Source organism: Pleurodeles waltl, chromosome 4_1 (assembly GCF_031143425.1).
Source record: "Pleurodeles waltl isolate 20211129_DDA chromosome 4_1, aPleWal1.hap1.20221129, whole genome shotgun sequence".
In the NCBI taxonomy this organism is placed as follows: domain Eukaryota; kingdom Metazoa; phylum Chordata; class Amphibia; order Caudata; family Salamandridae; genus Pleurodeles; species Pleurodeles waltl.
In genome coordinates this window covers 645,170,347-645,198,157 of record NC_090442.1, presented here as the reverse complement: position 1 = coordinate 645,198,157, position 27,811 = coordinate 645,170,347, and the positions used below count along the sequence as shown (strand labels likewise).

At 43.2% G+C, this 27,811-nt stretch overlaps 1 protein-coding gene across 1 annotated transcript in view; it reads left to right on the top strand.

Annotated features, from left to right (window-relative positions):
* The window catches only part of AMDHD1 (amidohydrolase domain containing 1), a 210,389-nt gene that overhangs the window by 139,618 nt on the left and 42,960 nt on the right, over positions 1 to 27,811 (top strand). The window contains exons 6-7 of the mRNA XM_069229089.1: positions 1,510 to 1,634; positions 24,483 to 24,576. Of these exons, the coding sequence (XP_069085190.1) occupies positions 1,510 to 1,634; positions 24,483 to 24,576 (219 nt within the window). The remainder of the gene's footprint in view (positions 1 to 1,509; positions 1,635 to 24,482; positions 24,577 to 27,811) is intronic.

Sequence of the window (27,811 nt, the reverse complement as noted above, 5' to 3'; positions counted from 1 at the left end):
GTGTTCATGCGATGCAGGTGCAAGGAAAATAGATACTCGCAGTTTTCTTTTTGGTCAGTAGCATTGTCTCCATTCCACCAAGATTCCAAAGTAATCGACAGCAGAGTGTACAGGGTGTCTTTTGTGTAGATTGCACTGATGTCTCCAACTCCTCAATACCCTGTGCAGATTGTCTTTGCATTACAGCCTTCAGTAGTTATTGGACCACTAGCAATTAGACACACTAGGACATTCCCGGATCCCTTTCATTCTTATATTGCTTATGTTGCCATCGTTGATGGGGCAGTGGTGTTGCATCAGCTGTGTTTCGTGGCGAGAGCAATAATTCATATCCAGTGTCACAGCCACAGGTGCTGCTTTAGTCTGCCTACCCCATTAGGAAAGGGATCTCTGAGCGGCCATATTCTCTGGCTGGACATTGGGGTTGAGGTGGATAGCTCTGCTGCCTTTGTAATGCCTCAGAACCATTGTTTTCCGCAAAGATAGCCGTATTTTGCCTCCTCATCAATCGCTGCATAGATTGAGCCCACTCAATGGAGCAGATGCATAACTTTAAGGGCATCGCTGCTCAGTTCATAAATAGCGAGAGCTTTCAGGGGAAATGCCTGCCATGTTTGGCGCTGGCCCACAACTCCGTTTTAATTAATTTATTCTCATCTAGTCTGCTAAAGGAATAATGAGTTCTCAAATGCGTGGAGGAGGCTGATGTTGTGTTGTCACTAATTCTAACCAGAAGCTAAGTTTCATCAGCATAGATTTAAAAGGTTACTCTCGAGGTCCGTGTCAGAATTGGCATAGGTTTTCCATAAATATTAAATAGTGGAGGACTTAGCCACATGGGAACTCCATTTGGCTTTTGTATGTTTGAGTAGAAAGATTGGGACTTGCCACCAGAAATAGGAAATGCCACCAGCATCTTTTTTAAAGACTGTTTTGTGTCACAGGGCTTCTATAAAAACTCCACTTGTTGCCCAATATGGAGTCGGTGCTCCAAGGTTGCACGTGCATGTAACAGGGTAAGATGCACATCATTGTAAGCCCTGTCTGCGGCTAACTCGAAGCGTTGTTTAACTTCCTGCATCATGACTTGCATTCTTATTCCCAGTGCAGTACTTTCTCCCTACTGGCGATAATGTGCCACTGTCCCACACAACATAACATAATCCAATGTTGGTAAACGTCTGAGGGTTGTTAGACACCATGCATCAGTATATGCCTCCTCACCCGTATCTATTACACTTTTAAATGCATTTGTGATTTTCTTACAGTTCATTTCGCTAACCTTGCTGCTGTGTTTATTGTGATAGAATATGTGAGATGTCATGGGACATGAAAATATAAATGGCTTGTTACATCGCTTCCAATTATCTTTCCTTCAAAACTGTTTATTGTTTTTATAGGATTTAAAATACAGTAATTGCCGCATGTTTAAAGTGATTTCTTATTTATTTTGAGGTTTAAAGTGATTAGTATTTTTATATGTATTTGTTGTAACATTTTTTTTGTTAGCTTGGAGCTGAGTTAGGGGCACAGGCAATTAGCCACTTGGAAGAAATTAGCGATGAAGGCATTACAGCCATGGCGGCTGCAAAGTGTTCTGCTGTCCTTTTGCCAACCACTGCTTACATGCTCCGGTAAGACAACTAACTTACTCACCTACCTGTGCAAAATATCCATGATGGCTTACGTGAGAAATGTTTCATGGTAAAATTATTATTATAGTTATAAAACCATCATTACCTTAGGCTAGTTGTGACATCAGATGAAGCCTGTAATAACTTATTAGAATTGGGTTCTGATGTCATATGCCTCTTTTTAGAGCTGGCCTGTTAAACTATATAAATTGACATATCTAAAAGGATAATGAAATGCTGTGACTTTATTCATTAACTTCGGCCCCTGTGACCTTCAACATTTGTATAATGCACAGGAAACTGTACTATACTTTATTACATATTTAATTTAGGAATATGAGAATTATAGAGCTCAGTATCCCCAAAGGGAATATTAGATTGGTAGTATGTGCAAGGTGACCTCTCATCAATCCCGTGAAGAGTGATGCCAATGTAAGATAGGCAGGGAAGTTGGCGATTGCATGACTAGCTGTATTAAGCCTGTCACGGTTTTTCAGATACCATTTGCCTATGGGTGCCCAAGTATTTCTGGAGGTGTGATCATGGTAGGAAAGTCTTCAGAATCATCTTGAATTGATTATTTGCCATATGATTGTGCTTAGTTTAGTTATTTCATTTAATATACTGTCTACATTTAAGATCAGTGTCACTGGTATGTATGTACTTCTCTTTCCTACAGAAGTGGGATATTTTCAAGGTAAAGTGAGAAGACCTGAGCGGCCTATTCAGAGCACAACAAAGAAAAAAAATAGTCTATTTGCTTATGTGCTCTTTACCTGGAAGCAGTTGTTGACAAACTAGCAGAATGCCTTGGAGATAAACCGGTTTTGTCTAATTATGAAGGACCTTTTTACATAGCACATTCAGGGTTTGTTTTACACATGCTGCCTTTAGCACTTAGGTGTTATCTTTGCAACCCTGAGGTTTTTTTTTACTCATCAGCCTCCCTGAACTACTTTCCTGGCTCATGCTCATTTGCAGAAAAACAAATATAAAGGGGGTACCCTGTTATCCACTGCTTCTCTGGGGCAAAAACTACAGCCTAACAAAACAAAGGGGAGAAGCAGGGCCAGTAACTACAATAATTATTTCTCCAACAAACACTAAAACTGAGTCTGTGAGACGCAACAATCAATTTGTGTAAGAAAAAGAAGAATTAATCACCTATTTAAATCCTATAAATCACCAGTTCAGCAATCATATACTTTGCATTTATTTTACCACAGAAATATTGCAAAAAATGGGTATGAATATCCATCACTCTTCTTTTTTCATAGAAAACAGGTTTTTGGCCATACAATAGGATATATAGCTTTTATCATTCATCAGATGAAACATGACTTAACCTATCAAACACATAATTTTCAGAATAAAATGCCCGCTGGTGGTTATACCTTAGAATTTCGAAGATATAATCCACTGGTCAGGTCGCCATTCACAGGGACACATTTATTTCTTTAAGTGTACTGACTTGTTTGACTGTTAGAGCATCAGCTTAAAAAAATGTCCATTCATGAACCAGGCTCCTTAACAATACTGATGTCAACGCGTTTCTGCCCACATGACTTATTGGCCTCACCAGAATTTATGGCTGATAGTTAATTCTACAATCTGTGCTCACCTTTGTTTCCATCTAGATAGGCACAAAAAACGCTTCCAGAAAATTATTTTTACAACTGAACGGGAATCACTCCTACAAGTATGCTACAGGGGCATAAAACGTCATTCCTGCACTGTCAGCAACTGCGTATGAAAATCAATGTTCGGCGTCTCATACCCCAAGTGAGGATACGGTTGGATGTCTGTGGTCTGGATCTCATTGGCTTTGCATGCAGTCCCAATCTCTCAACACCCTTGGTCCATGTGCTTAATGTTTGAATCTTCTTCCTTGCGGTCTTTGATGAAGTGGTTACACAGACGGTCAGATACTGTCAGAGCTTGGACTCCTCTGGAGGGTGTTTGTGGGTAGACTGTAGCTAGTCAACTGCAGTGTACTGCCTGCCAGACCTCCCACTCCAAGCAAGCCTCCGTTGTCCTAGGCCAAATTTTTCCTGATAAGATTCTCTTGGGCCAGAAAATCTCAAGCCTTCCAAGTGGCTGTGCAGCATTCCCCACACCCCACCCCCTGCCAACAGCTAAGACACCTCTTTCTCCCTTCCCCTGTTTACCACCGCATGTTGTTGTCAACAGCTGTTACCCAGTTGCATGATGTCCTATCCTTCATAGGCTGGACATCCTGTGGCTTGGAAATAGCCTATTTGTAAAGAGCTGAATGTGGGAATACTTCACATCAGTAAAGTTGGACAAAACTGGACATCTTTGCCAGCATCACTGAACTTTGTCGAGCCTCACCAATGCAAAGGTTTCTAATTTATTAGACTTTGCAGGAAAGTAAAACCTTCGCCCACCACTCTACACAATGCATCTTTTGATATCGTTTTACTTTGTGGTACTCCCTAAACAGAACAATCCTGTTGTACATTTAGAGAAGGTAGATTCAAGGAGCAACAGGGGTTTCTTTTTCATGTTCTTCTGCAAAATCTGAAAGACTTGTCTTCAGCTGAGCAACAATGTGACACAAGGCATAATGCAGGTAAATTTATGGTTTCCCGTCTCCAACAGTGTCTGGCAATGTCATAATAACCAGTGATCTTATTCCATGCCAAGGCATTAATTTTTTTAGCTTTGTAAGGATAAATGACTGAGACGAATCTGAGACCTTTAGGTTTCTCGCTGATTTACAGCAGATCCAGTAACCTCAGGGAAGTCCTCTTCATCATTTCAGCCAAGTGGTCTGATCTAGATATCAAAAAATTTGTATCGAGTTTTTATCAAACCACAAACATGTCCCTTCCACATCAGGGCTGCAGAGTGCCAAACATAACCTAAAATATAAATATCAAAAGGGATGCTAACTGAGCAGCTCGGGCCTACTTATTAGCGTTATAGTCTTTGATTTGGGTATGTTACCAAGAAGTGAATTTGTAGTTAGTTTGAACTGTTATTGATTTTAAAACAATCCCAATTGTAGTTCAAAAGTCGTTTTTAAACATCCCAATAACATAAACTAGTGCTTAACCTAAGTGACCCAATGTAGAAAAACTCGAACAGTAAAACGCATTCCTGTGGCCAATGTCTAAACCAAGTGTGTACAGGGTTGTAAACGTAGTCATTTACCAAAGCTCCTCCCTGTCCTTCGGTAGTGGTTATCACCTGTTTGTGTAGCTCACTACAAGAGATATAAGATATAAGTTATCAGCAGCCGTGTTTGGGGAGGTGTTTCCAAGGTTTAAGTTAGCTATTTTCCTTTAGTGTAGTGACATTGAGTTTTGACTAATTGGTATTATTATTTCAGAACCACATGGAATGTTCCCTGAACATATGAAAGTAGTTTATTCTGTTTATTTTGCACGACGGCAAGCTTAGTCAGAATTTAACTTTATGATTGTGCACTGTATCTTATTAATGAGGAAATACCAACCTCATTGAACGGATTCACTCATGGCTGCTAGGTCTCAATGAGTTATATCACACCACATTTTAAGTAGAATCAAGTTAATAAAGTTGTGTGCCCCTTCCTGAACCATAGCTGCATTTCATACTACAAGACACGCAATAACATTACACCGACTTCAATGCTAAGCCAGGTTCTAGAACAACTGGACTCATCTCTCGGAAATTATTAACAAGCGTCAAGCTGAACCTCTGGCCATCTAAAGTGGTCGATAGCTCAATCATTTTTGATACCTATTTGTCTGCATAAGCTAAATGAAAACAGAGGCTTATGCTTTCAAGGATGATTTTGTATTATATAGAAGAATCACTTTGAAAAGCTATTACCACATCTGAGGACATTGAGATTCAGGAGTATCTCATACGTTATTCTTTGCGTGACTCTTTATCAGGCCAGTAGGCCTAGAGTATTTGTTCACAACACGTAGCATTTTATCAGTCTATTTGCTCAGTGGAAGATCCATCTGTAGGAACCTGGGTTCCTACAGATGCCACCCCCCCTTTTTGTCTGGTTTTGATGCAACTTTAACTGGAGTGCACTGGGTTCCTGCTAACCAGATCCCCAGTGCCAGTGTTCATTCTCCAAAACAAGACGCCTGGGGCCTCATTGGGTGTTCAGCGGATGGTTTGGACTGTCTGCTGAACTTCCGACATGGAGGTTCCTGCCACACTGGCTACCTCTCCGCCGGACCCATAACACGTTTTCAGAGGCTTCTGCCCACCAGCCCAGAGGGAAACTGGCAGCAGCCTTGTCTCCTGCTCAAAATCAAGCTGGCGGCAATGCTGCCACCGCAAGCTGCACCAGAACCTTTGCAATGTTCACTGTCTGCACAGGAGACAGTGAACATTGCGATGGTGCTGGGCAGGGTGACCTATGCATTGCCCATGCCAAGTGCAGGGGACTCCCTGTGGCCCCCTACACCTGTTCTCTGCCAGCCTTTTCATGGTGGTGATGCCGCCATGACAAATCTGGCAGAGAACAAGGTCGTAATCAGCAGGGCGGTGTTGCATGCAGCCCCGTGGCTGATTGCAACCTCCACCTGCCGTCAACCCATCGGAATCACCATTCCCAGCAGAGATGGCAGAACCCTGGCGGTCTGACTGCCAAGATTATAATGTGGCGGCTGGAACGCCACAGCAGCGGCGGTCCTGACCGCCACCGCAAGGATGGCGGTCTTAAGACCGTTATCCTCGTAATGAGGCCCCTGGTCACTTGATCTCCAAGTGGCCAGGCCCTGAAGCAACTCTGTAAATTCCTAGTAAATGGTACCTATGGTACATAGGAACGAAAGAGGGTCCCTTAGAGCTGCAGCACAACTTGTGCCACTGTAAAGGACTCAGCACCAAACTCATGCAGACTGCCACTGCAAGCTGCGTGACAAAAAGTGAAATCACGACATGGCACGCAGCTTGTGTGCCTTGTCCCCTAACACAACCCGTAATATGTGTAAGCAACCCCTAGAGCAGGACTTACAGCCCCAAGGCTGGTCCATTATATTACAGGTGAGGGCATATATGGATGAGCAGATATGCCCCTGCTATATCTTTGTTGATTCATAGACATAGTAAATGACCAGGAAAGCCATTTTAAGTACATGTGCTGGACACTGTTCAATACGAGTTCCCCAGCTACATGATGGCTTCACTGAAACTAAGGATGCTTGGTATCAAACATATCGTACTAATAAACCCTCACTGATCCCAGTGATGGATTTATTAATACATGCACCCAGAGAGCACAATAGAGGTGCCCCTGAGAACTTACCAACTACTGGTGGGCTCACTGACTAGTTCTAGCCAGCCTGCCAGATGAGAGCCTGACCCCCAAGGGTGAGAGCCTTTGCTCTCTGGGGGTCAGAAACAAAGCCTGCTTTGGCAGGGATGTTAACGCACCCCTCCCAACAGGATGACCCACAAATATGTATTTCAAGGCAGGAGGCTTCTAGGAAGCCCACTGCCTTTAGTATGCAGAACTGGCTCTCCTCAGAGGAGGATGCCAACCCCTGCCCCCGCCACAGGGCCCATTTGGCACCTGGACAGGTGGGAAAATTAGCTGTGCGGGAGGGGTGTCACATTTCCAGGCTGGACACACCCCATGGGCAACCAGCCTGTAGTGGACACAGCCTAGGAAATTCTGCCATCTTGTGTGCGGTGGAATTTAGGAACCTTGGACAGGGTGATACCCACTCCCCACAGGAGGTGGTCATCTAGGGGGTGTGGTGACCCAAAGGGTAACTAGCCCATTGGCCCTTCACTCCTCAACGCTCCCTAAATTGAGTCTTTAGGGAACCACCTGGACTCAAAAGAAGGAATGGGCAATGAAGCCTGATGACCCAAGAACCGAGGAGCACAATTGACTTGGTGGCAACCCTGCCAGCCTGTCCTGCTGCTGCAGCCTCCAAGAAACCAGGAGAGCTGCCAGTGCTTTGTAAATCACCAATAAGAACTCCCTTGCGGCAGAGGACCTGCTTCCCTGCATCTGCAAGCAACGAAAGTAGAAGTTGAGGACCCGGGACCCCTAAAACCCAACACCAGACATCACCACTGCATTTGAGCTGCCTACCCCGAGCTGAGGTGTCAACGTGGTTCCCAGGCCTTCCAGAGACAAAGCCTAACTTGCGTTTGCCCACTTTGGACTTCCCTTCCGTGCTTGCAGCCTCTTTCTGCAGGCCCCCTCCAGCCACGAGTATCCCCTGCACCAGAACTCAATGCCAAGAGACATCACTGCACCCGAGCCCCACAGCCCGAGGAGAAGTGGACTAACTGTGTCCCTATGTGCCAAGGGTCTCAAGGGTCGAGCCCCCCCTGGGGGTTCCCCCTGGTAGCCACCCAGTCCCTGCTTGCAGCCTCTTTCTGACCAGACCAATCTCCGTTAAAATGAATTGGACCCCAGACACCGTAACACACCTCTGCACACAGATGTCCCAGATCCCCCAGAGGTCAATCCCATACTTACTTCAAGTCCAAAATAACAGTCTTTTAATTCTTTTCTAAGTACCTGTATGCAATGTCATACGGGTAACATTATGGCAACTGAGGCTGAAAAGCACTTCTGCACCCAGACACCCCTGTGCCTCTCAAAGTGACATGTTGGAGCTGCTGTGGGTCTTACCCCATGCTTACCTTATCTCCAGAAGAACATTCCTGTAGGTTGTTGCTATATGCCAGAAAGCAGCATATGTTTCTTTTCCCATAGGATAACATTACAGCACCCAACGCCGAAAAGCACCGCTGCACCCTGATGCCACAGTGCTTCCTGTTAGAAATGGGGTTCCTGGTTGGCTAGGGTAGGCATCTAAGCCAGGCAGGAACCACCACTCTAGTCAGGGCAAGGGAGCTATACACCCAAGATAACCCCTGCTCACCACCTTGGTAGCTTGGCACAAGCAGTCAGGCTTATCGCAGAGTAAATGTGTAAAGTGTATTCACAACCCAGAGAGAATATATATATAGTATTTTGCACGTACAACATAGGCCAAAACAACCATGTTCACTGGGCACCCTATGCAACTCCAGAGTCAGTTTTGGTTAGACAAGAATAAATTATCACATCATCAGGACATAAAACACCATAATGAGGTAATGACAGGAAATATATGAATCAGCAAGTATCGTCAGGGTATGAATGAGGTTATGGCAGAAAACATATGAACCAGCAAGTATCATGCATACTGTTTATATTATCCTGTCATTGTGATAGTACTCATTATCTTGACCACTAGAAGGTATAAAATGGCATTGCCCCAATATCAGTGTGTGAAATGCAGTACAGGACGAATGAAATGCCTAATCTCCCACAGTGATAAGCACATGTAGGCTGTCGGTTATGGGAGGGGAAGGCACTGGGAATCATACCCGGGTGCGAATCTTGCAGTCTGGTGGTGTAGGCCAATTACCAACAGACCCAGGAAACCAGATATGCAGACCCCACTTTAGGGTAATCAAGACAGCATAATTAGGGTAACGCTAGAGTCACAGAAATTGGCTGTCCCCCTCTCCAAGCTCCACATATCCAACCCGTTCCTCGTGCTGAACAAGTTCTCCCAGTGGTCCTCCGACCGGTCTACCTGGCTCTGACCTTGCCCCCTTATTATAATGCAGCTTCCTACTGGGAAGAACCTGCGATAGGCCTCTACTCAACTTCCTGTGAGTGGGCAGCGAAGGCAATCCCTGCAGTGGCAGAGATCGAGTGTGGGGGAGGAGGGAAGGAATCACAGGGACTCTGTCTGAGCCCTCCTTGCGAGAGAGATGCAGGGTCCTGCTTGAGCGCAACTGGGACAGTACGAATCCACTGTCCTCTGAGGCTTCACTTCAGGGTTTGCAGTGAGGAGGGCTCCCAGGCCACCGGTGCTGCACTCGGTCTTCCTGTGTTGGCACCTCCAGCATCTGGTCTGTGCAGCTGGGGAAGATGGCTGTGTTGGGGGGGGATCATCGCGGCACAGACTCCTGCACATTAGTCCATGGGAAAGGCCCCCATCGCACAACACACAATCTTACCAGCCACCTGGTATGTTCTCTCCAAAGAGGGTGTGGCGTGTGTGTCCAAGTGTGGGATGTAGGAGCCATAAGTAGTGTTCCCCAAGCAATATTTGGTAAATGTGAAGCAAATCAAGGGGCAGTGAACTGAGGAGCACTCAAATGGAGGTACAAGATAAAGTGCTCACAACATGCTGGATACAGACCATATTAAGGAGCAGGCAGATCAGCACTCTCCCTGCGCTGGGTTCCCTGAGAGACACTCAAGGGGGCACAAAAAGGTGCAGGAAGACCAGCATATCAGGGCCAATAATAACAGTTCCTCCTGGCAGTCCAGCATTGAGTACTGGCAGCAGGGTAACAAGCAGAAAGACAATCCTGATGAGTCCTTTGTGCCACCCAGCAGACACCTGGGAGAGCAACAAACAGAAGAGCAGTCCAGATGAGTCATTTGTGCAATAAAGTAGTCCTTCTGACAGAGGTTTGGTCCTTGTTCCAAAAGTGCTATAAAAATCAGGGGGCTGCAGCCTCTCTACTTATACTCAGCAAGGCCTTTGTCCAGGGGGTAACTTCAAACAAACCCTTTCAAGTGAAGCACAAAACCCTTTCAACGCAGCCCTGTCTCCAGTGGGTTGTTAGAAATGGGTCCCTGTTTGGCAGTCAGTTTGCACTCTTTCCAAGCAGGGACTCACTCTAGTCAGAGATACACACTTAGATAACCCCTGCTCACCCCCTTGGTAGCTTGGCAAAAGCAGTCTGGCTTATCTCAAAGACAATGTGTAAAGTATGTGTACCAACACACACAGTAATACGGTAAAAACACTACAAAATGGACACCACACCAGTTTAGAAAAATAGGGAATATTTATCTAAATCAAACAAGACCTCAATGACAAAAATCCAACATACACAAGTCAAGATATGAATTTTCAAAACAATAAGAGTCTTACTCCATAGAAAACAATGGAAACATTGATTTTACACAAAGTATCTGCTTTGTGTAAAAAATAAAGCCGCACAGGTAAGCGTGTGTCAAAAAAGTCAGCGATGTGTCAACTCCTTACTCGCAAGTGAGGCCGTGCGTCGCTTCTTCTCCAGTCAGGTAGACATTTTTCTCTCCCGCAGGAGAACAATGCGTCGATTTCTGGACAGGCACCTTGGATCCGCTCAGACTTGTGATGATTTTTGACGCCGAGCGATAATGTGTGAGAAATCTGGTTGCACGGTGTTGGAAAACTGCACTGCGCAAGGTTTGCATCGTTATCAGCAGCCGCAAGCGAGTGTTGTAGTTTCTGCAGCCGCGAGCTGTCGATCACCCAGCTGAGATACAGGTGGAGGTTCGAATTTAGCTGCGTTGCAGGTGGTGCATCAAAATTCCCTGCACAGTGGTCTGTGCATGAATTTCAGTCCTTGTTCCAGGACTCTGCAACTCTCTGGCAAGGGCACCACTTGGCAGGCCATGAGTCTCAGCAGAGAATCCAGGTGCTAGCAGAGGAATCTTTGATGGCCCTGTCACTTCAAAACAGGAGACAAGCTCAGTCTAAGCCTTTGGAGATTCTTCACAAGCAGGAGTATACCACAAAGTCCTGAATTATTCCTCTTTCTGGCAGAAGCAGCAATTGCATGCCAACCCAGCAAAGCACAGTCACAGGCAAAAGGGCAGAACTCCTCCTCCATCTCTTCAGCTCTTCTCCTTGGTAGAGGTTCCTCTTGATTCCAGAAGTAATCTTGAAGAAATCTAAAACCTGGGGTTTGGGGTCCAGTACTTATACCCCTTTCTGCCTTTGAAGTTGCCCAATTTCAAAGAAAAGACTCGGTTGTTTACAGGATCCTGCCTTGCCCAGGCCGGGCCCCAGACACATACCAGGGGGTTGGAGACTGCACAGCCCATTCAGGTGTAAGTGACCACTCCCCCCTCCACTCTAGCCCAGATGGCTCATCAGGATATGCAGGCTATACCCCAGCTCCCTTTCCGTCACTGTCTAGAGGAGATTCACAAACAGCCCAACTGGCAGTCTGACCCAGACAGGGAATCCACAAACAGGCAGAGTCACAGAATGGTTTAAGCAAGAAAATGCCTACTTTCTAAAAGTGGCATTTTCAAACAAACAATTTAAAAACCAAATTTACCAAAAGATGTCTTTTTGAATTGTGAGGTCATGGACCCCAAACTCCATATTTCTCTCTGCTCCCAATGTGCAAGTGCACTTAAATATTTAAAGGCTGCCCTCATGTTAACCTATGAGAGAGATAGGTCCTGCAACAGTGAAACACGAATTTGGCAGTATTTTACTGTTAGGACATAAACAAACATCAGTACATGTCCCACCTTTAACATACACTGCACCCTATCCATGGGGCTACATAGGGACTGCCTTAGGGGTGCCTTACATGTATAAAGAGGGAAGGTTTGGGCCTGGCAAGTGTTAACACTTGCAAGGTTGAACTGGCAGTGCAAGACTGCACATACAGACACTGCAGTGGCAGGTCTGAGACATGTTTACAGGGCTACTCATGTGGGTGGCACAATCAGTGCTGCAGGCCCACTAGTAGCATTTGATTTACAGGCCCTGGACACCTCTAGTACGCTTTACTAAGGACTTACTGGTAAATCAAATATGCCAATCATGGATAAACCAATCAGCAGTACAATTTACACAGAAAGCATATGCACTTTAACACTGTTTATCAGTGATAAAGTGCCCAGAGTCCTAAAGCCAACAAAAACTGGTCAGAAAATTAGGAGGAAGGAGGCAAAACGTTTGGAGATGACCCTGCAAGAAGGGCCAAGTCCAACAGGGGTAATCAGTCCATTGTGTGAGAGCAGGATACATCTTATTCATCTGTAAGGTGGGAACGACCCTCCCTCTCCCCAGCCCAGGAGGACTATCAGTATGCAGATGCCTCTTCTGTTACACAAAGCCCCTCCTGTGTGATGGCTGTCTGGAGAGTATGCACCAAGTGGAGCTATCACTCTGCCCCAGACATAAGTTGGAGTCAGGCTGCAAAGCACTGGAGTTACTAGCACAAAGAAATGTCCAGTTTCTAAAAGTGGCATTTCTTAAATAGTAATAAACAAAACCACCTACACCAGTAAGCAGGATTTCTCACTACCGTTCCAAACATACCAAACATTCCCACACCACTCCTTATGGTTAAAAAATTACCACTTAGACAAATATAAGGGAATTTCTTATGGAAACCTATGAGAGGAGCAGCACTCGCAGCAGTGAGAAACTAGACTGTCACTACTAAGACATGTAACACATGAAGACATATGTCCTACCTTTCACATAAACAGCACCCTGCCCATAGGGCTATCTAAGGCCTGCCTTAGAGGTGACCTGGGTGTAGTGAAAAGGGAGTTTAGACCTTGGGAAGTAGTTTGACTTGCCAAGTCAGTGTGGCAGTAAACTGCGCACGCAGACTGCAGTGGCAGGCTTAAGACAAATATGAAAGGCTACTTCTGTGGATGGTGCATTCTGCGCTGCAGGGCCACTAGTAGCATATAATTTACAAGCTCAGGGTACATGATATGCCACTTCACAAGGGACTTATTCGTAAATTAAATAAGCCAAATAGGCGTAACCACTTATACCAAGTTGTAGGGGAGACAGCCCATGCACTTTTGCACTGGTTAGCAGTGATAAAGTGCCAGAGTCGTAAAACCAACAAATAGATGGTCAGAAAAATAGGAAAAAAGGCAAAAACGTTTGGGTTAACCCTGCAGAAAGGGCTATTTCCAACACTCCTGAAGTGACTTGTTGGTGCTACCTTAGACTTTGTCCCATACTTACTTTAACTCCAGAAGATGGGTCCTGTAAGTCACTGCTAAATACCCCTGTGCAGTATATGTTCCCCCACACACTCACAGGATAACAATACCATTCTAAAAATTGCACTTTTTGAAAACTGTAAAACTTCATAATGCAAAAAGCACTCACCTGATTCCGATGATCTTGATATCAAAATTGATATAAAAGTATGTTATTTTTATAAATTGGTGTCAGATTTCTTTGAGTGAGTGTCTCGCTTACTGTCTTTGTGTGTGCAATATATGCTTGTTAGAAATGGGGTCTCTAGGTGGGAGGGGTATACACCCTTGCCCAAGTAGGGACCACAATCCTAGTTGGGGTAAGTCACACACAATCCAAATTATCCTGTGCCCAACCCTTTGGTAGCTTAGCACTGAGTAGTCAGGTTTAACTTAAAAGGCAATGTATAAAGTATTTTTGCAATAAATCATGCAATAACACAGTGAAAACACCACACAGGTTTAGAAAAATATAAGATATTTATCTGAGTAAATTAAGGCCAAACCACACAGGTTTAGAAAAATATAAGATATTTATCTGAGTAAATTAAGGCCAAACCAATCAAGATTTGATAAGCACAAGTTGAAATATAACTTTTGCAATGATAAGAAGAGTCTTAAGTCTTTAGGAATCAACAAATGTCTCTTGTGTGCAGAAAGTACCTGGTAAGCGTCACAATTACACGCACAAAGACCTCAGAGGAGGAGATGTGTAGAAAAAGAAAGGTGTGCGTAGGATTTCCTGATGTGCACAGATGATGTGTCAATTCCTCCCACGCTGCAAGGGCTTTGCGTCGATTTCCTCACTGCAATGCGGGACCTTTTGATGCCCAGGGACAATGCGTGGAAATACTAGGCGTGTGGAACAAGGCCACAGGTGCTGCATCAATCCAGTATGGTGATGCATTGGAGATTCTGTTGCATGGCAGGCGCTGCGTCGATTACTCATGCAGCAAGTCAGGCTGTGTCGTTCCGGCTGGGCGATATGTCGATCCGGTATGGCTATGCATCGAAGTTCTGGTCGCAACGCAGGTGCTGCGTTGATCTCCACTTGAGGAGCCGTGCTGCGTCGTGCCGATTCGGCGAGGCGCCAACAATTTTGGCAGGCTTTGCATCGATTTTTGCTGCGCAAGGAGGTTCCTTGAAGAGGAGAACTCTTTTTGGCCCTGACACTTCAGGAACAGGAGGCAAGCTTAATCCAAGCCCTTGAAGAGTACTTCGCAGCAGAGCCAGAGGCCAGCAAGGCAGCAGTCCTTCACAGCAAAGCAGTCCAGGTGAGTCCTTTGGGCAGCCAGACAGCTCCTCTTGGCAGGTTGCAGGATCTGGATCAGAGTGTCTGTCCCAGAAAGTGTCTGTTGGTGAGGTCAGGGACTCAGTTTCTATACCCAAAACTGCCTTTGAGGTGGGGAAGACTTCAAAGAGTTGTTTCGAAGTACACAAGGTCCCTTTCAGTACAGGTCTGCCTGCCAGGGTCCCAGTAGGAGGGTTGGCAGTCCATGGAGTGTGGGCAGGCCACTAGCCTTTGAAATGTAAGTGTCGGGACCCTCCACCTTTCCAGCCCAGGAAGTAGGCAGACGTGGACTGGAGACAGGCTGTAAGGCACAGATGGATTTTAAGTGCAGAGAAATGCTCACTTTCTAAAAGTGGCATTTCTAAAATTGTTATTTAAAATCTAACCTCGCCAATAAGCAGGATTTTCTATTACCAATCTGACCATACTAAGCATGACCTGTTTACCCCTTTCTGATCAGAACCTAACACTCAAACAGTATATGAGGCTAGCCATAATGTTAGCCTACGAAAGGAGCAAGCCTCACATCACTGGAAAACTAATTTAGGGGTTTCCACTACCAGGACATATAAAACACACAGGTATATGTTCTGTCTTTGACCTACACAGCACCCTGCCCCATGGGTTACCTATGGCCTACCTTAGGGGTGATATGAAGAAAAAGGGGAGTTTAAGGCTTGGCAAGTACTTTTAAATGCCAAGTCAACGTGGCAATGAAATTGCACACTCATGCCTTGCAATGGCAGACCTAAGACACGATTATGGGGCTACTTATGTGGGTGGCACAATCAGTGCTGCCGGCCCACTGATAGCATCTAATTTACAGACCCTGGGCATGTGTAGGGCACTTTACTAGGGACTTACCAGTAAATTAAGTATGCCACTTGGGTATGAGCCAATGTCACCATGTTGAAGCGAGAGCATATGCACTTTAGCACTGGTTAGCAGTGGTAACGTGCGCAGAGTCCTAAAACCGGCAAAAACAGTGTCAGAATAGTGGATGGCGGCAGGCAAAAAGTTGGGGGATGACCACCCTAAGGCTGTTGGGTCCAACAATGCTTATCACTATCCTCTGATATGCCTAACTGCTCACCCACACTACCACAAAAGAGAACATTTGGGGTGTCATTTGTGCCTCTGTAGTACCTGTGGGGTTTTCTTGGACTCTTTTCACAATGTACCTCTTTTTGGCCCACTATATAGAGAGACAACGTCTTACACCATCTGATTTTTGTCTTTTCATAATCCTCTGTATAATAACCTGTTATGCTTATCTCTATCTTTTTAGTATCTGGGTTATACCTCTATGGTATATTTTTCATGTAGAAAATGTATTATTCATTTAATTTAATTCTGTTTTTAGTTGTCATACCATGTTGTTTTATCTAAGCAGTGCATTTTATTAATCATGATCAGGAAGGAGAAATCTTATCAAGGAATGCTCTAAGTTGCTAGGGTATGCCCAGACATGGGTCCCTAACTCCCTGTGCCACTAAATTCAACCTAGCCTGGCTGATGAGGGGTGATACCCCAAAACTGGCCTCAGGATACTTGTTTCCTGTCCAGGGAGGGCCTAGCTTGGCAGTTCGGTCTGGACTGTTCCCATTGTAAGCAGGATCAAGACTGATTCACAGATGCCTGGGTCCAAACTGGGGTGACGTGGCGAGCAAGATATTGATGAATTAAACCTAGATCTGTGACTGGGGGTGAGTGTTTGAAAAGTTTCAACGCTCCATCCATCATTTTATTTTGTGGTGTTGTCGTACCCCAATCTCTAACACACCTCATCAAAGTCAAATAAAGAAAAAAAGTAACTTGATGTCCAATACCTGTGTTTGGGACTGATAATCCCCGATTTTAAACTTTTCAGAATCTCAGGCTGCTCCCAGTTTTGATATTTGGAAGAAAGGTGTGAAAAATGGTTGGCTCAAGAAGAGAGCTCAGAATACTGAAGAAAGATGTTCATAAATTGGAAACAATGTAATTGACTCGATTCTCTAATTACTTTATTTTCCATGGTTGGCTATGCCACGAACCAAAGGAAAATTGAAATGCTGGATAGTTAGGTTACAATGATGACAAATGAATAATGATTGTTAATACTGTATGCAGAATCCCTGCTTATTCATAACTGCAACGATTTACATTATATTGCTTACTATTGGTGGGGTAGTAGCGGGACTGCATTTGTTTTTAAAACCCATCTTTTGCCCCTAGGCATCATGGCGCTTTGAGAATAAGGTACTGAATGATTTATAATTATTAAGGGTACACATATGCTGCCTGTTTTCTGAGTCTGACAAGTTAAATGCAATGTGACTGTGAACTGATAAGTTATTACACAGTTTAGCTGGTAGCACCACGAACAACCTTTTTCAGGCTGGGAATATACCACTGACATCGGGAGGGTGGAGGAGGCATTTTCTGGTCATCAATCACCTAGTGATTTAGAGCCAAAGATGTAAATTTAATCCCCTCTGCCACTGGCAACCAGTGCAGAAATGCCAGGCCTGGCGAGACATGATGGCAGAGTACTGTTAAAAGTACTCTCACTGCCGTATTTTGTATAAACTGAAGTTTATGAATTATTTGCTTAGGGAGGCCCGCGTGTTTTGCATTACAGTAATCAATTTGGGCAGATACGAAGGCATAAATCTTCATCACTTTATAGGGCGGTCTCATAAGTTAGAGATCTTTTTTCAAAATCTGCATTTGGTAGAAACCTGACTTTGTAAAAGCATTGAACTGCGGAACTCTTTACTTGAATGTCCATTTAAAAAAGCCTCATATCTAGTTGCGTTTTGTAGTATGAGCACTCACCCAGCCTGCTAAACCAGAAGTTAAAAAATCTCAAGGATGTTCTTTGAAAGGCAAGCAAAATGTCAGTGTTAATTTTCATTAAATTTACTCAAGGGCACCCAGCTATCGACTGCTTTAAGGTAGTTGTGGATGGGCAAAAGAATTTGCTCAGGATTTCAGTCCACTCTTTAAAGGTAGTTGGGTGTCCTCACCATACATAATTACTTTCATACTAAAGAACTAAATCATTGAAGCCATAGGCTGACATAGATTGTGCAGGATTGACTTTTTAATGTAATTTAACATGTAACCCTAAGGGGAACTGGTATTCCCAGACATGAGATCCGTGCACACTATTTCACTGGAGCCATAACTAGGGAGGGTACCAGTTCTTGGTTGCCTCTGTTCTATTTCAGGGCAGACCTGGCTTGGCAGTTCAGGCTATACTGTTCCCACTGGAGCATGGTCAAAACTGATTTGCACACAGCTGGGTCCAAACTGAGGTGGCATGGTGTGAAAAACATGATGTACTGGGACGCGACCCAAGTGATTACCAGTGGTTGAGAATAATTCAAGGATTCCATCCACCTCTTTTTTGTATACATTTTTTGATTTGGGAGGAAGACCGCTTCTGCTGGGTGAAGCAAGTTAGGTGCTTCCACCTTTAACCTGTGTTTGGGCATGGGCTGCATTTCTCAAAGAGGACAGATGAAAAATGGGCCTTAAATTATTAGGATAATCTGGGTTCAACATAGGCTGTTTGGGGCTTCCCTACAGACAGCTGCTTGCTGCCCAATGGTGAAGACCTATTGTGGACAATGCCCATATTTATAGTGGGCTTTGGGTCAGTCCATTTCTTACCAGTAATTGTCTCTCTTGTCAAGCTCATTTACATGCTCCTTATTTTATGTCTTTCCTTCTTCTTTTATTGTTTCCCTCCCCTGGAGCATGGATTATTTACTATCCTTTTGATTGGGTGACTTGTATATATCCACTGTTCACATTCAGTGAACTGCTTTTTTCTTTTTTGTTCAGCACTCCATAGGAGTGCACGTCTTCTTGCTCTCTCCTTTATGTGCAGCTTCCTCATGAAAATTACCGCCTCCTCACTTTCCATATTTGCTGCCCCTCTTCTGGCTCCACCTTTGCTTCCCCTGCCCTCCATGTCCCACTCTTCTTTTTATTATTATTTAACAACCCCACCCAGCTGCTCCTTTTCTACCCCCTGCTGCTCCAGCGAATTGTCTGCATTGTTTTCTATCTACACAGCCCATTCCACTGTTGCTTTCAACAGTATGATGCTTTCTTTGTTTTTCTTTTACTTATTTATTAGTGTTTTTGGAGCCAGCCACCTGCACTTTGCTGCTAGATTGCGCCTTTATCAAGAGAAAAACGTTTGCTTTTTTTTTTTTTAATTACCATTCCAAGATGGGCGTCTGCCATCTTCTAAAGAAATGTAAATTAAAAAGAAATAAATGGCTGCTGTGCCCTTACACATGTAGGCATACACAATAACGTGAGCATGCATCTCCGGGCATGCACTTGTGCACAGCATTGCTTTTTTTTGGCTGATGCTGTTCAATATCGGAGATAACCATTTTTTTCTTCTCCTGATGACAAACAGCATTGGCAAACTGCAATGGCAGAGCAAGTAGGTTTTAATTGACAGAGCCAATGAATGAGACCTATAGCCTTTGCCAATGCATGTCAAAATTGAGCCACTATAGCCTGAGATATCATGGCTTTGTAATGAATCTTTAAGTAGAACGAAGATCTTGTTAGCAAAAATTAATATTGATTTTTTTTTTTTTCAGAATTTTTGCAGCTGTCACTTCCTGGGTTTTTGAGATGGACAGCTTGATTTCACGAATTTATAAAGTCTGTTTCTGATAATGTGCTAAAATGACTTAATATTAGTTATTTCTTTCTCACTCAGTCTATTATCGTCTCATTGCATCCATAAGGACGTTGTAGACTCTTGGTGGATTGGCAAAGTCTTACATTCTTGGAGGCTTTTAAATAGTTGCTTTGAGAATGTTAGAAGAGTTGAAGATTGTACTGGAAAACCAGCTGGGTTTAGTAACTTTAATTTATTATTTTTATTTTTTTAGTTATGGGTTTTTAATGCCCATGTAATTGTACCCTTGGCTCGTTTTTTTCTTATTCTGTTGATGACTGGGGGAACCAAAATTGTTTTAAACATCTTCATTTAGAGTGATACATTTCGTTGCATGGTTTCCTGAAGAGTTTCTCATCTTGGTGCACAGATGTTATACATGAAGCGATATGGCCATGCACCTAAAAAAGTCCTCACATAGCCTATCGCGATTAGATGCAGCTTGGATGTCAATGGCCTACCAGAGTACACTGTGTTGTTCGTGGTATGATTCAGTTAGCTTTGTTTTTCTTTCTTCTTTTCTTTTGGAAAATATTTTTGAGAAAATACTGTACATTCAGCGTGTGACCCAGTTTCTCTCTGCCTGGCTTTTGTCTCCATTCCTAGAAGGAGATTTCTATCAGAAGCAAGGTGTACCTTCCTTTTTCCCAGCCCAGGAAGGGAATGCTATCCCACTAGACCTCATAAACTGTTACAACTAGATGCAGGTTAGAAACACATTGAAAATTCTCTTTTACTAATGTACCCTTCGAGGTAGTTGTGAAGCACTGAGAAGTGAAGTACAGTGCATGCTTTATGGGTACAAACCAATGAACAGAAAAAGCTGGCGAAAATTATTGTTACTTAAAGTTAGGTTTATGATTTGTATGTATGAATCGTAAACATTCGGAGGTACCAATGCACTTATCTCCAGCAGTGTTAATTTCGGATGTTGAATTATTTTTCATATTTTTTCAAGGGAAGCGAACTCAAAAAGGATGATTTACACAGAAATGACTTTAAGGCGACGGCATCTGTGCATGAAATGCCGTAAAATATATCTAATTCATCAAATAGGAGTGTTAATTTATGCAAAAGTATGTTATGCGTCTTTGTTTTGAGCCACCTAAAAACAAGTCGGTGTGTAAATGGTTTGTACATATGCCGAATGGGGTGCTAGGAGTGACCAAGTGGATGTGCAATTCAAATATTGGTCTTCATCAACACAACAGCACGTTAGTTCGTTCAAGCACCAGATTTGCGTCGGTCTTCTCTGATGATGAAATACTACTGGTACAACCTAGGGTTAGACAAGAAAGAATGTTGCTGGGCGAAGTGAAGGCTAGTAATGGGCGTTAATTAGCAACAGATTTTTGTTGGTTTTAGAGTAACGCTGGCCTCATACTACCAAAGGTTCTGACATAGGCTACTGTTTTTTAGGCACTGCTACACCCACCACCTGTCTCCGAGTCGATCTACTGTTTTTGGGGATGCTTTACGTTGACCCTAAAGAGTGAAACCCAGTTTCCTCAGCATAATGAGAACTGCTAACACCTCTCCGAGAACTGTACTGTATTTTGAAATGGTGTTTCCTGTGATTTAACCAGAAGTTATGTTTTATACAGCTTCTAAAACAATGGAGGCTAGACTCCTGTAATCATAAAGGGATTAAACTCCTCCTGGCACCAAGTGCTATGTGTATTAACTTCATAAGTATCATATGTTTGTTTTCCACCTATTCATAAATACCAGCACTATCTAGAGACTGAGATGCCACAAAGAATCTTTCTCAAGATTTTTAATTTCACATCACGTGTTTACTGTTTTTGTGCTAATTAGCAGATTTGATACTTGAATATCTCTCACCGGTCACGGAATATTGACAAGTTTATTACCTGCCTAAAAAGTGCTCATTGTCGATGTACTGTACTTCAGAAAACAGAACAGAGTTGGCATTCTTCTCACCTGGACTTCAGTGGAGTCCATGCACAAGTTCCCTGATCAGACACAGATTTGTGGCTTATGGTGAACATGTTATTAGTTTTATAAATCACATATCTTTCCATGCATATATTATGACACTAGCCCACTGTACACATCCCAGTGTCCTGTAGTAAAAACTCCCGGGGTTTGAAATAGAGCACCCCTGCTGTGCTCCTTTAGCTGGTACCCTTATATACCCACTACCTCTGGATCGCCCTGTAACTCCGCCTGCAACACAAGTAAACAATTAAAATGCCCAACGGCTGAAGCAAAAGCCTAACTGCTGACATGGTAGGTACGGGATAGGGAGGTGACAGCGAGGTCAGCAGGGGAACAAAGAGGGTGGCACCTAGGCGGGGTAGGTTCAAGTACCTACCCCACCTCTGACTAGGTCCCAGAAATGACGCAGTGGGTGAGCGCCAGAGGTGGGGCTCCCCACGGGGCCTCAACAGTGGAAGAAAGGTGAGTGTGCCAAATGTGGCATTAAGAGGGCCGCCTTCTTAGGTGGGTGGGCACACTCTCTGTGCTGCGGGCAGCCGCATAGTGCTGATATTGGCAACCCTCCCCCAGCAACATTGTGAAAATGACTACTTAGCCAACAAGGAACAAAAAAACTCACACAACACAAGGTTTGTGGAAAACCGATTGCTGCAGGTTTATTTCAGAAATGAAATATGCCAACGGGGTGGGTTAACTTACAGGTGATCCAAGGGCAGGCAGTGATGATCAACCTAAGCTGCCCACCTGCCTGATGAGCCAAAAATAGCACCCTGGGCCAACCCATCTGGTGCTTACATTTTTTGATGGGGAGTTTTCTCCCTTAAAGACTGTAGACCACCAGTCCAGGAGTAGAACTCGTTCCTTTTGAGGGCGGAGTGTTGCCAAGGCAAGCCTCCAGTTGCTCAGGCTTGCAACTGCCCGAGGGACTGACAGGGCACTGTTGTTTGCATCCCAGTGACCTGCCATAAAGACTCCCAGGATTTGGCATAGAGCACCCCTGCTGTGCTCCTTGAGCTGGTACTGTCTCATCCAGGGCTCCTCCCACCATTGCAGGCATGCCAGTCACCTGCACCTGGCCATTTCCTATGCCTCCTGCAAGTCTAAGAGGAACAAGCTCATACAAACCTCTGACCAGTGTATCCAGTAGTTCTTGAAATACCCTGCGCAGATTGTGTTAATAAGGCCATGCCTTATTAAACCAAAGCCCCTCTGCTCTGTGAACTTGCACATGGCAGTATTTACCCTTCTGCAGGAATGCTCAATGGCATCACCCGACGTGGACCCATGCCACACCCTGCGCAAGATTATCTCTCACCACCATAACTCACAGTGCCCCATGAATTTGATGATTTCACCCATCGTAGACTTCATTGATGTGATGAGCGCACAGCGCCCCAGAGAGGTGAGGTAATTTCGACTGAGGTGAAATATAAAAATATGAGGAGGGGACCCATCCCCGCCAGTCTCTGCTGCAGCATTGCGACCAAAGTACGTGCCAAGGAATTCCAGCCATGCTATCCGTGTGTGGGAGAAGCCATGCTTACCAGCCCTTGACTTTGCCTCTTGCAACACCCTAGTGATGAACAAGTGGCCGATCACCCGCACCTTGCACCCTAGTGAAATAAAAGAAGAGCACATTTTTACACACTGTTTTGATTGGTAGCACCACATCATTACAATGTACGTAAAATAACACAGTGCAGGATACACTACTCACCGAACATATTTGCTGAGCAAACCGCCCGTGGGGAAAACTAGCCTTTAAAATTTTCCACGTTTGTACAATATTTACATGTTGGGGGGGGTGTCTTGAGTATCCTCCCATTAATAAACATTTGCTTGTGGTCAGCCTAGGGGCAGTAACCTCACTGATATCTACCCATTTATGCACCTTCTAAAAAGGACCCCTGAGGTGATTCAAAGCACTTTTCCCACAGTTGTGTGTGACATACTGTATCAAGCTCCATGTACGGTGCTACTGCTCTGTGGTCCTGCCATTTGCAAACAGTTGCTGAGAAGGTGCCCTGTTTTTTAAGTGTACAGAGTGGGTCCTACATATGCCAGCTGAAGGATAGTTTCTTGTGTCAGATACTGTGGATGCCTTGCTCTGGTTGGGATAAGAGGCATAGCCAAGGGTTTAGCTTCCCGTGCATCCTGCTTGTCGTATTATGTATTTAATATTATGTGTAGCGTGGTTGAGGGGTCCCCCGGGAAATTCTGAAACTCGCACCCCCTAACCTTACTAACCCCACTACGCACCTGGGCAAAGCCCTTCCCAGTAGTGAGCAGATATATACAATATATGCAAGTGAACAAGCAAAATGTAAAAACTGAAAATTAGAAATCAAATCAAGTAATCAAAATAACTCTATTGAGATTGCGGCTCTGGGCCCCCGCTGGGATTTCAAATCATAAAATGAAACTCACTTCAGCAGTACTGCAGCAGTGCAATAGGAAATCATGCATATGCCCCATATTCTATATGGAGTACGCTGACGTATATATTTAGTGAAAAACTCTGTAACATAATGGAGGAGCACCTTAGCATGAGTATTCAGTAGTTCCTTGATCGCACCCTGACATTCTCTTGTTTCACTATAAACAGGATGTATTAGTTGCTGTTATTTAGTAAGATTGTTGTAGGAAATGCTGAACTGTATATTGCTAGCATAGGAGTTTAATAAAAAATATTAATGAGTATTCATGAGTAATGGATTGCTGTAGAAAATGTAATACCAGGGAGAAAAATAATGCACACATTTGAAAATGTGATCACGATGAGTGCCCTCCAATGTTCATGGAGTACACTTATTAATGGCTTATTAATATGAAATGTTGACCATATTTTTGATGTAGTAATGTGTCATATTGGGGGCTATGCTTTATGTATTAGCTTATTAATTGTAGACCTTAACTTAGCGGAGGTCTTGGCCTCGTTGAAAGGCCTCATGTTAAGCTGTATTTCTAAACCAATTAATAAAACTGTGATTTTCCACTGTACTGACTAAATGTGCTCTTAGATACTCTAATGATGCTCATATTTTTCCAGTTATGCATTAATTCTGATAAATGTGTCACATAACGTTTTTTTTGCAGGCTCAAACAGCCGAGGGCCAGGGATATGTTGGATGCTGGAGTCATAGTTGCTCTTGGTAGTGACTTCAATCCCAATGCTTATTGCTTTTCAATGGTAAGCAAGAAATTTTGTTAGCATCGGTTATGTTTTAAATATTCGTTTTCAAAAACTGGAATTTCGATAAACATGGGCAAATTGCCTGTACAGTCACTTAGTAGTGTTGCATATAGAGGTAGAGAGGAAGCAGAGGGTATCATTGAATGAGATAATTATACAGCCAGCTATTTATCTGCTAAGAAATGTCAAACCTGCAGCAGCAGGCGCTACTTTCATTAATAGTTATTTTTTTGATCATACTATCTAAACAAGTAAGTATGCACTTAAACCTTATGCAGGGGTTTCACAATATGTAGGGCAGTAGACATCTGACAGACTGATGTTCATGTGTTTAGGGAATCTGAAACATACAGTGATTATGAGCATCGCTCAAAGGAAAGGGAAGAATATCTCATTGCTGCGTTCTGCGAATACAACAACTGTACCAAATTCATTGTTTTAAAGAGCAGGCTGGAATATGACCTAAGTCTATAAGTAAGGACAGAGGTTGAGAATTTGCAAGAAGAAAATAACTCAACTCCATAAAAGCTATGTGCACCTCTCAGAAAGGTTTAAACAGAGCCTTCTTATGTACAGCCATCCACCTACCATTGTCTCACAGTCCGTGAAAGAGGGCTTGTTTTTTTCAGGTCTAACTGACACATTAGTTTTCTTAGTGTGTACAGAGAATGGCCTATGTATTCATATACTAAACGTATGGAGATATAAAAACATGTATTTCCATAATCTGATAAATACAGGAGACAAGAAGCAATATATGTTTAAAATGATAAAAGCAAGTTGTGAATACCATAGACCTATGCAGGTTGAGACATAATATACAGACATTATTGAGGGCTCGTTCGTTTTATAGTGACTACTGTTTCAACGGTTCAGAGTGATTCTAAGGAAAAACCTGATTAAAGAAGCTTGTTGTAGAGAACTTTTCTCCACAAACATTTTTTCTAATAGATAGCATTCCCATGATGTCAAAAACACCGTGGTGATTGCCATTAATGTTGAATAAAATCCATGTCGTCCATTTCCCAGGATCACAGACACAGGGCCTGATTACCACCTTGGCGGATGGGATACTTCGTCACAAACGTGATGGATATCCTACCACTATCCATAACCTAACACATCTATCCATGCCAATCCCTTCACCACTGTTTTTGTCATGAAACCCCCCCCCCCAAAAAAACGGTATCTTAGCACCAATACTATCTTACCTCTGTCCCTTACTAATGAATACCCTTGAACCTCTTCACCCTTCCCTCTCATTATTCATTCTCTATTTTTTTCTTAACTGTTTTCTTTTTATATTTTCATGTGCTTATTTATTGTTCCCCTTTTCCTGTGATTGTTCTCAAATTGATTGTGGAAATGGGTTTACCTTCTTTTAAAAATTAATTAAGCTAGAGGTCCTGGGGGCATTTGGCTGATGTTCACCATTTTGAGTTCTCTCAGAAATGTGACATCACAATATAAAAAAGTGTAATACAAAGTAGCATAGCACACAGTTCCTAGAAATGCGACATGGTAGCTAGAAGTGTAATTTGAAATTGTGGCTAGCTTTGTAATTTGAAATTAGAACAATAAATGTAACTTAACGTAGTATCTTCTTTAAAGGAACACAGTGCTGCTTGTACAGTGCTTTAAACGGAGGTTGTGAAACATAACTATTGAACAAAAGCTAATTCAATAATTTAAAACCTGACTAGGTTCACTGAAAATGGTCAAAATCATATGAGATTTTTGTGCTCTTCATCCATCCATTACTAAGTGTAAGTTACACACACACCCTCATTCCCCAACAAACTCATCCTTCCTGGAAATGTAACACATAACGTCCTGCACCCACTCACATCTCATAATTTTCCACCGCAAACATATGTTTGCAGTTGAAAATGCCCCCACTTACATCTGCCAGCCGCTTACAATAGGAATTCTGGCAGGCATTCAGAGGTTTGCCACAGACCAGATTTCTCCACCATGACTGCGAAGACTAAATCTAGTGAAAGCTGGGAGCAGGGTGGAGTATGGCATGATTAGCTTTAGATATTTCTGAACACCAATAAACTTGTGCATTTCTGAGCATTCATAAAACCACAATCTGACCCTTTCCTGCCCTGTAAAAAGTCACAGATATACTCCAGGACTCTTTCCAGTATGGCAAGGAGAATGGATTACTTCCACATTTGGCAGAGATGTGAGGGAAGGAGTTTCTCCGCAGGAAAAAATGTTTTTTCCTTGGACCAATACAGCTTTCTAGCCATACTATTGGATGCATTTGTGAATTTCAAAAAGTAGTAAATCTTTGCCTGTTTGTAGCAGTACTTTTACGAGGACCAAATTACTATTTTGTTTTGTGAATTTGTTCATATGTACTTGTGTGCCTTCATATTTCAATCCGGACTTGTGGAAGAAAATCTATTGCAAATAGCAATTATACTCTCCAAAGAATATGTTGAAAAGAATTTTGTGTAAATCTGACTTCCTCATTTACAAAATGTTGCCTACACTTTTCCTTGGGAATTAGGGCTTCCACCACATACCTCAGTACGTTGTAAGATCATCAGAAGTAAATAAAAAAGTTTTTTGTTTAACTGGGATACCCTGAATGCTTTTAGTTAGGTGGCCTCAATTTGATTTAATGCAAGGGCTACTCAGTATGCTGAACTATTTTCCTAACTGATGTGCTTCACTTTATGCTAGTAAAAGGGTAATTTGTGTCCAAGACGTTCGGGTAGAAGAAAACTCCCGAACTGTCTCGCATGTACAAAGACCATCGGTTCATGGTTTCAGTTGAATAAGCAGATTAGCCCATTTAGCCAGAAACAATCTTGCTAATTGCTGTAAGTGGAACAATTATATCAGATGCAAAATGACTGAGGATAGAAGAAGCAGTTTTGAATGTACGTTTTATGTGTGAAACTTTAAAGCATTGTGGCATCGGTCAAGTGAGTGCTAACACAGCAAGGAAAAGAGTATGTCTGCTCTTTTAAGAGGCAGGACTTTGAGTTTTTGTGACTAGCATTATAGATTAATTCTAGGAACGCGTTTTAATGGCCTCAATGGAATTTCAAATTGATATTTATTAGTACTTTTTAATTGAAAGAGGACCATATGTGTCTTGCCTGTGTGCATTTTCCCTTTAGGAGTAATGAAATCATTTGATAGCAATCTCCCTCAAGCTTGATTAAACTTATTGAACTAAGAAAAATGTATTAGAATAGTTAGTCAGTGTTCT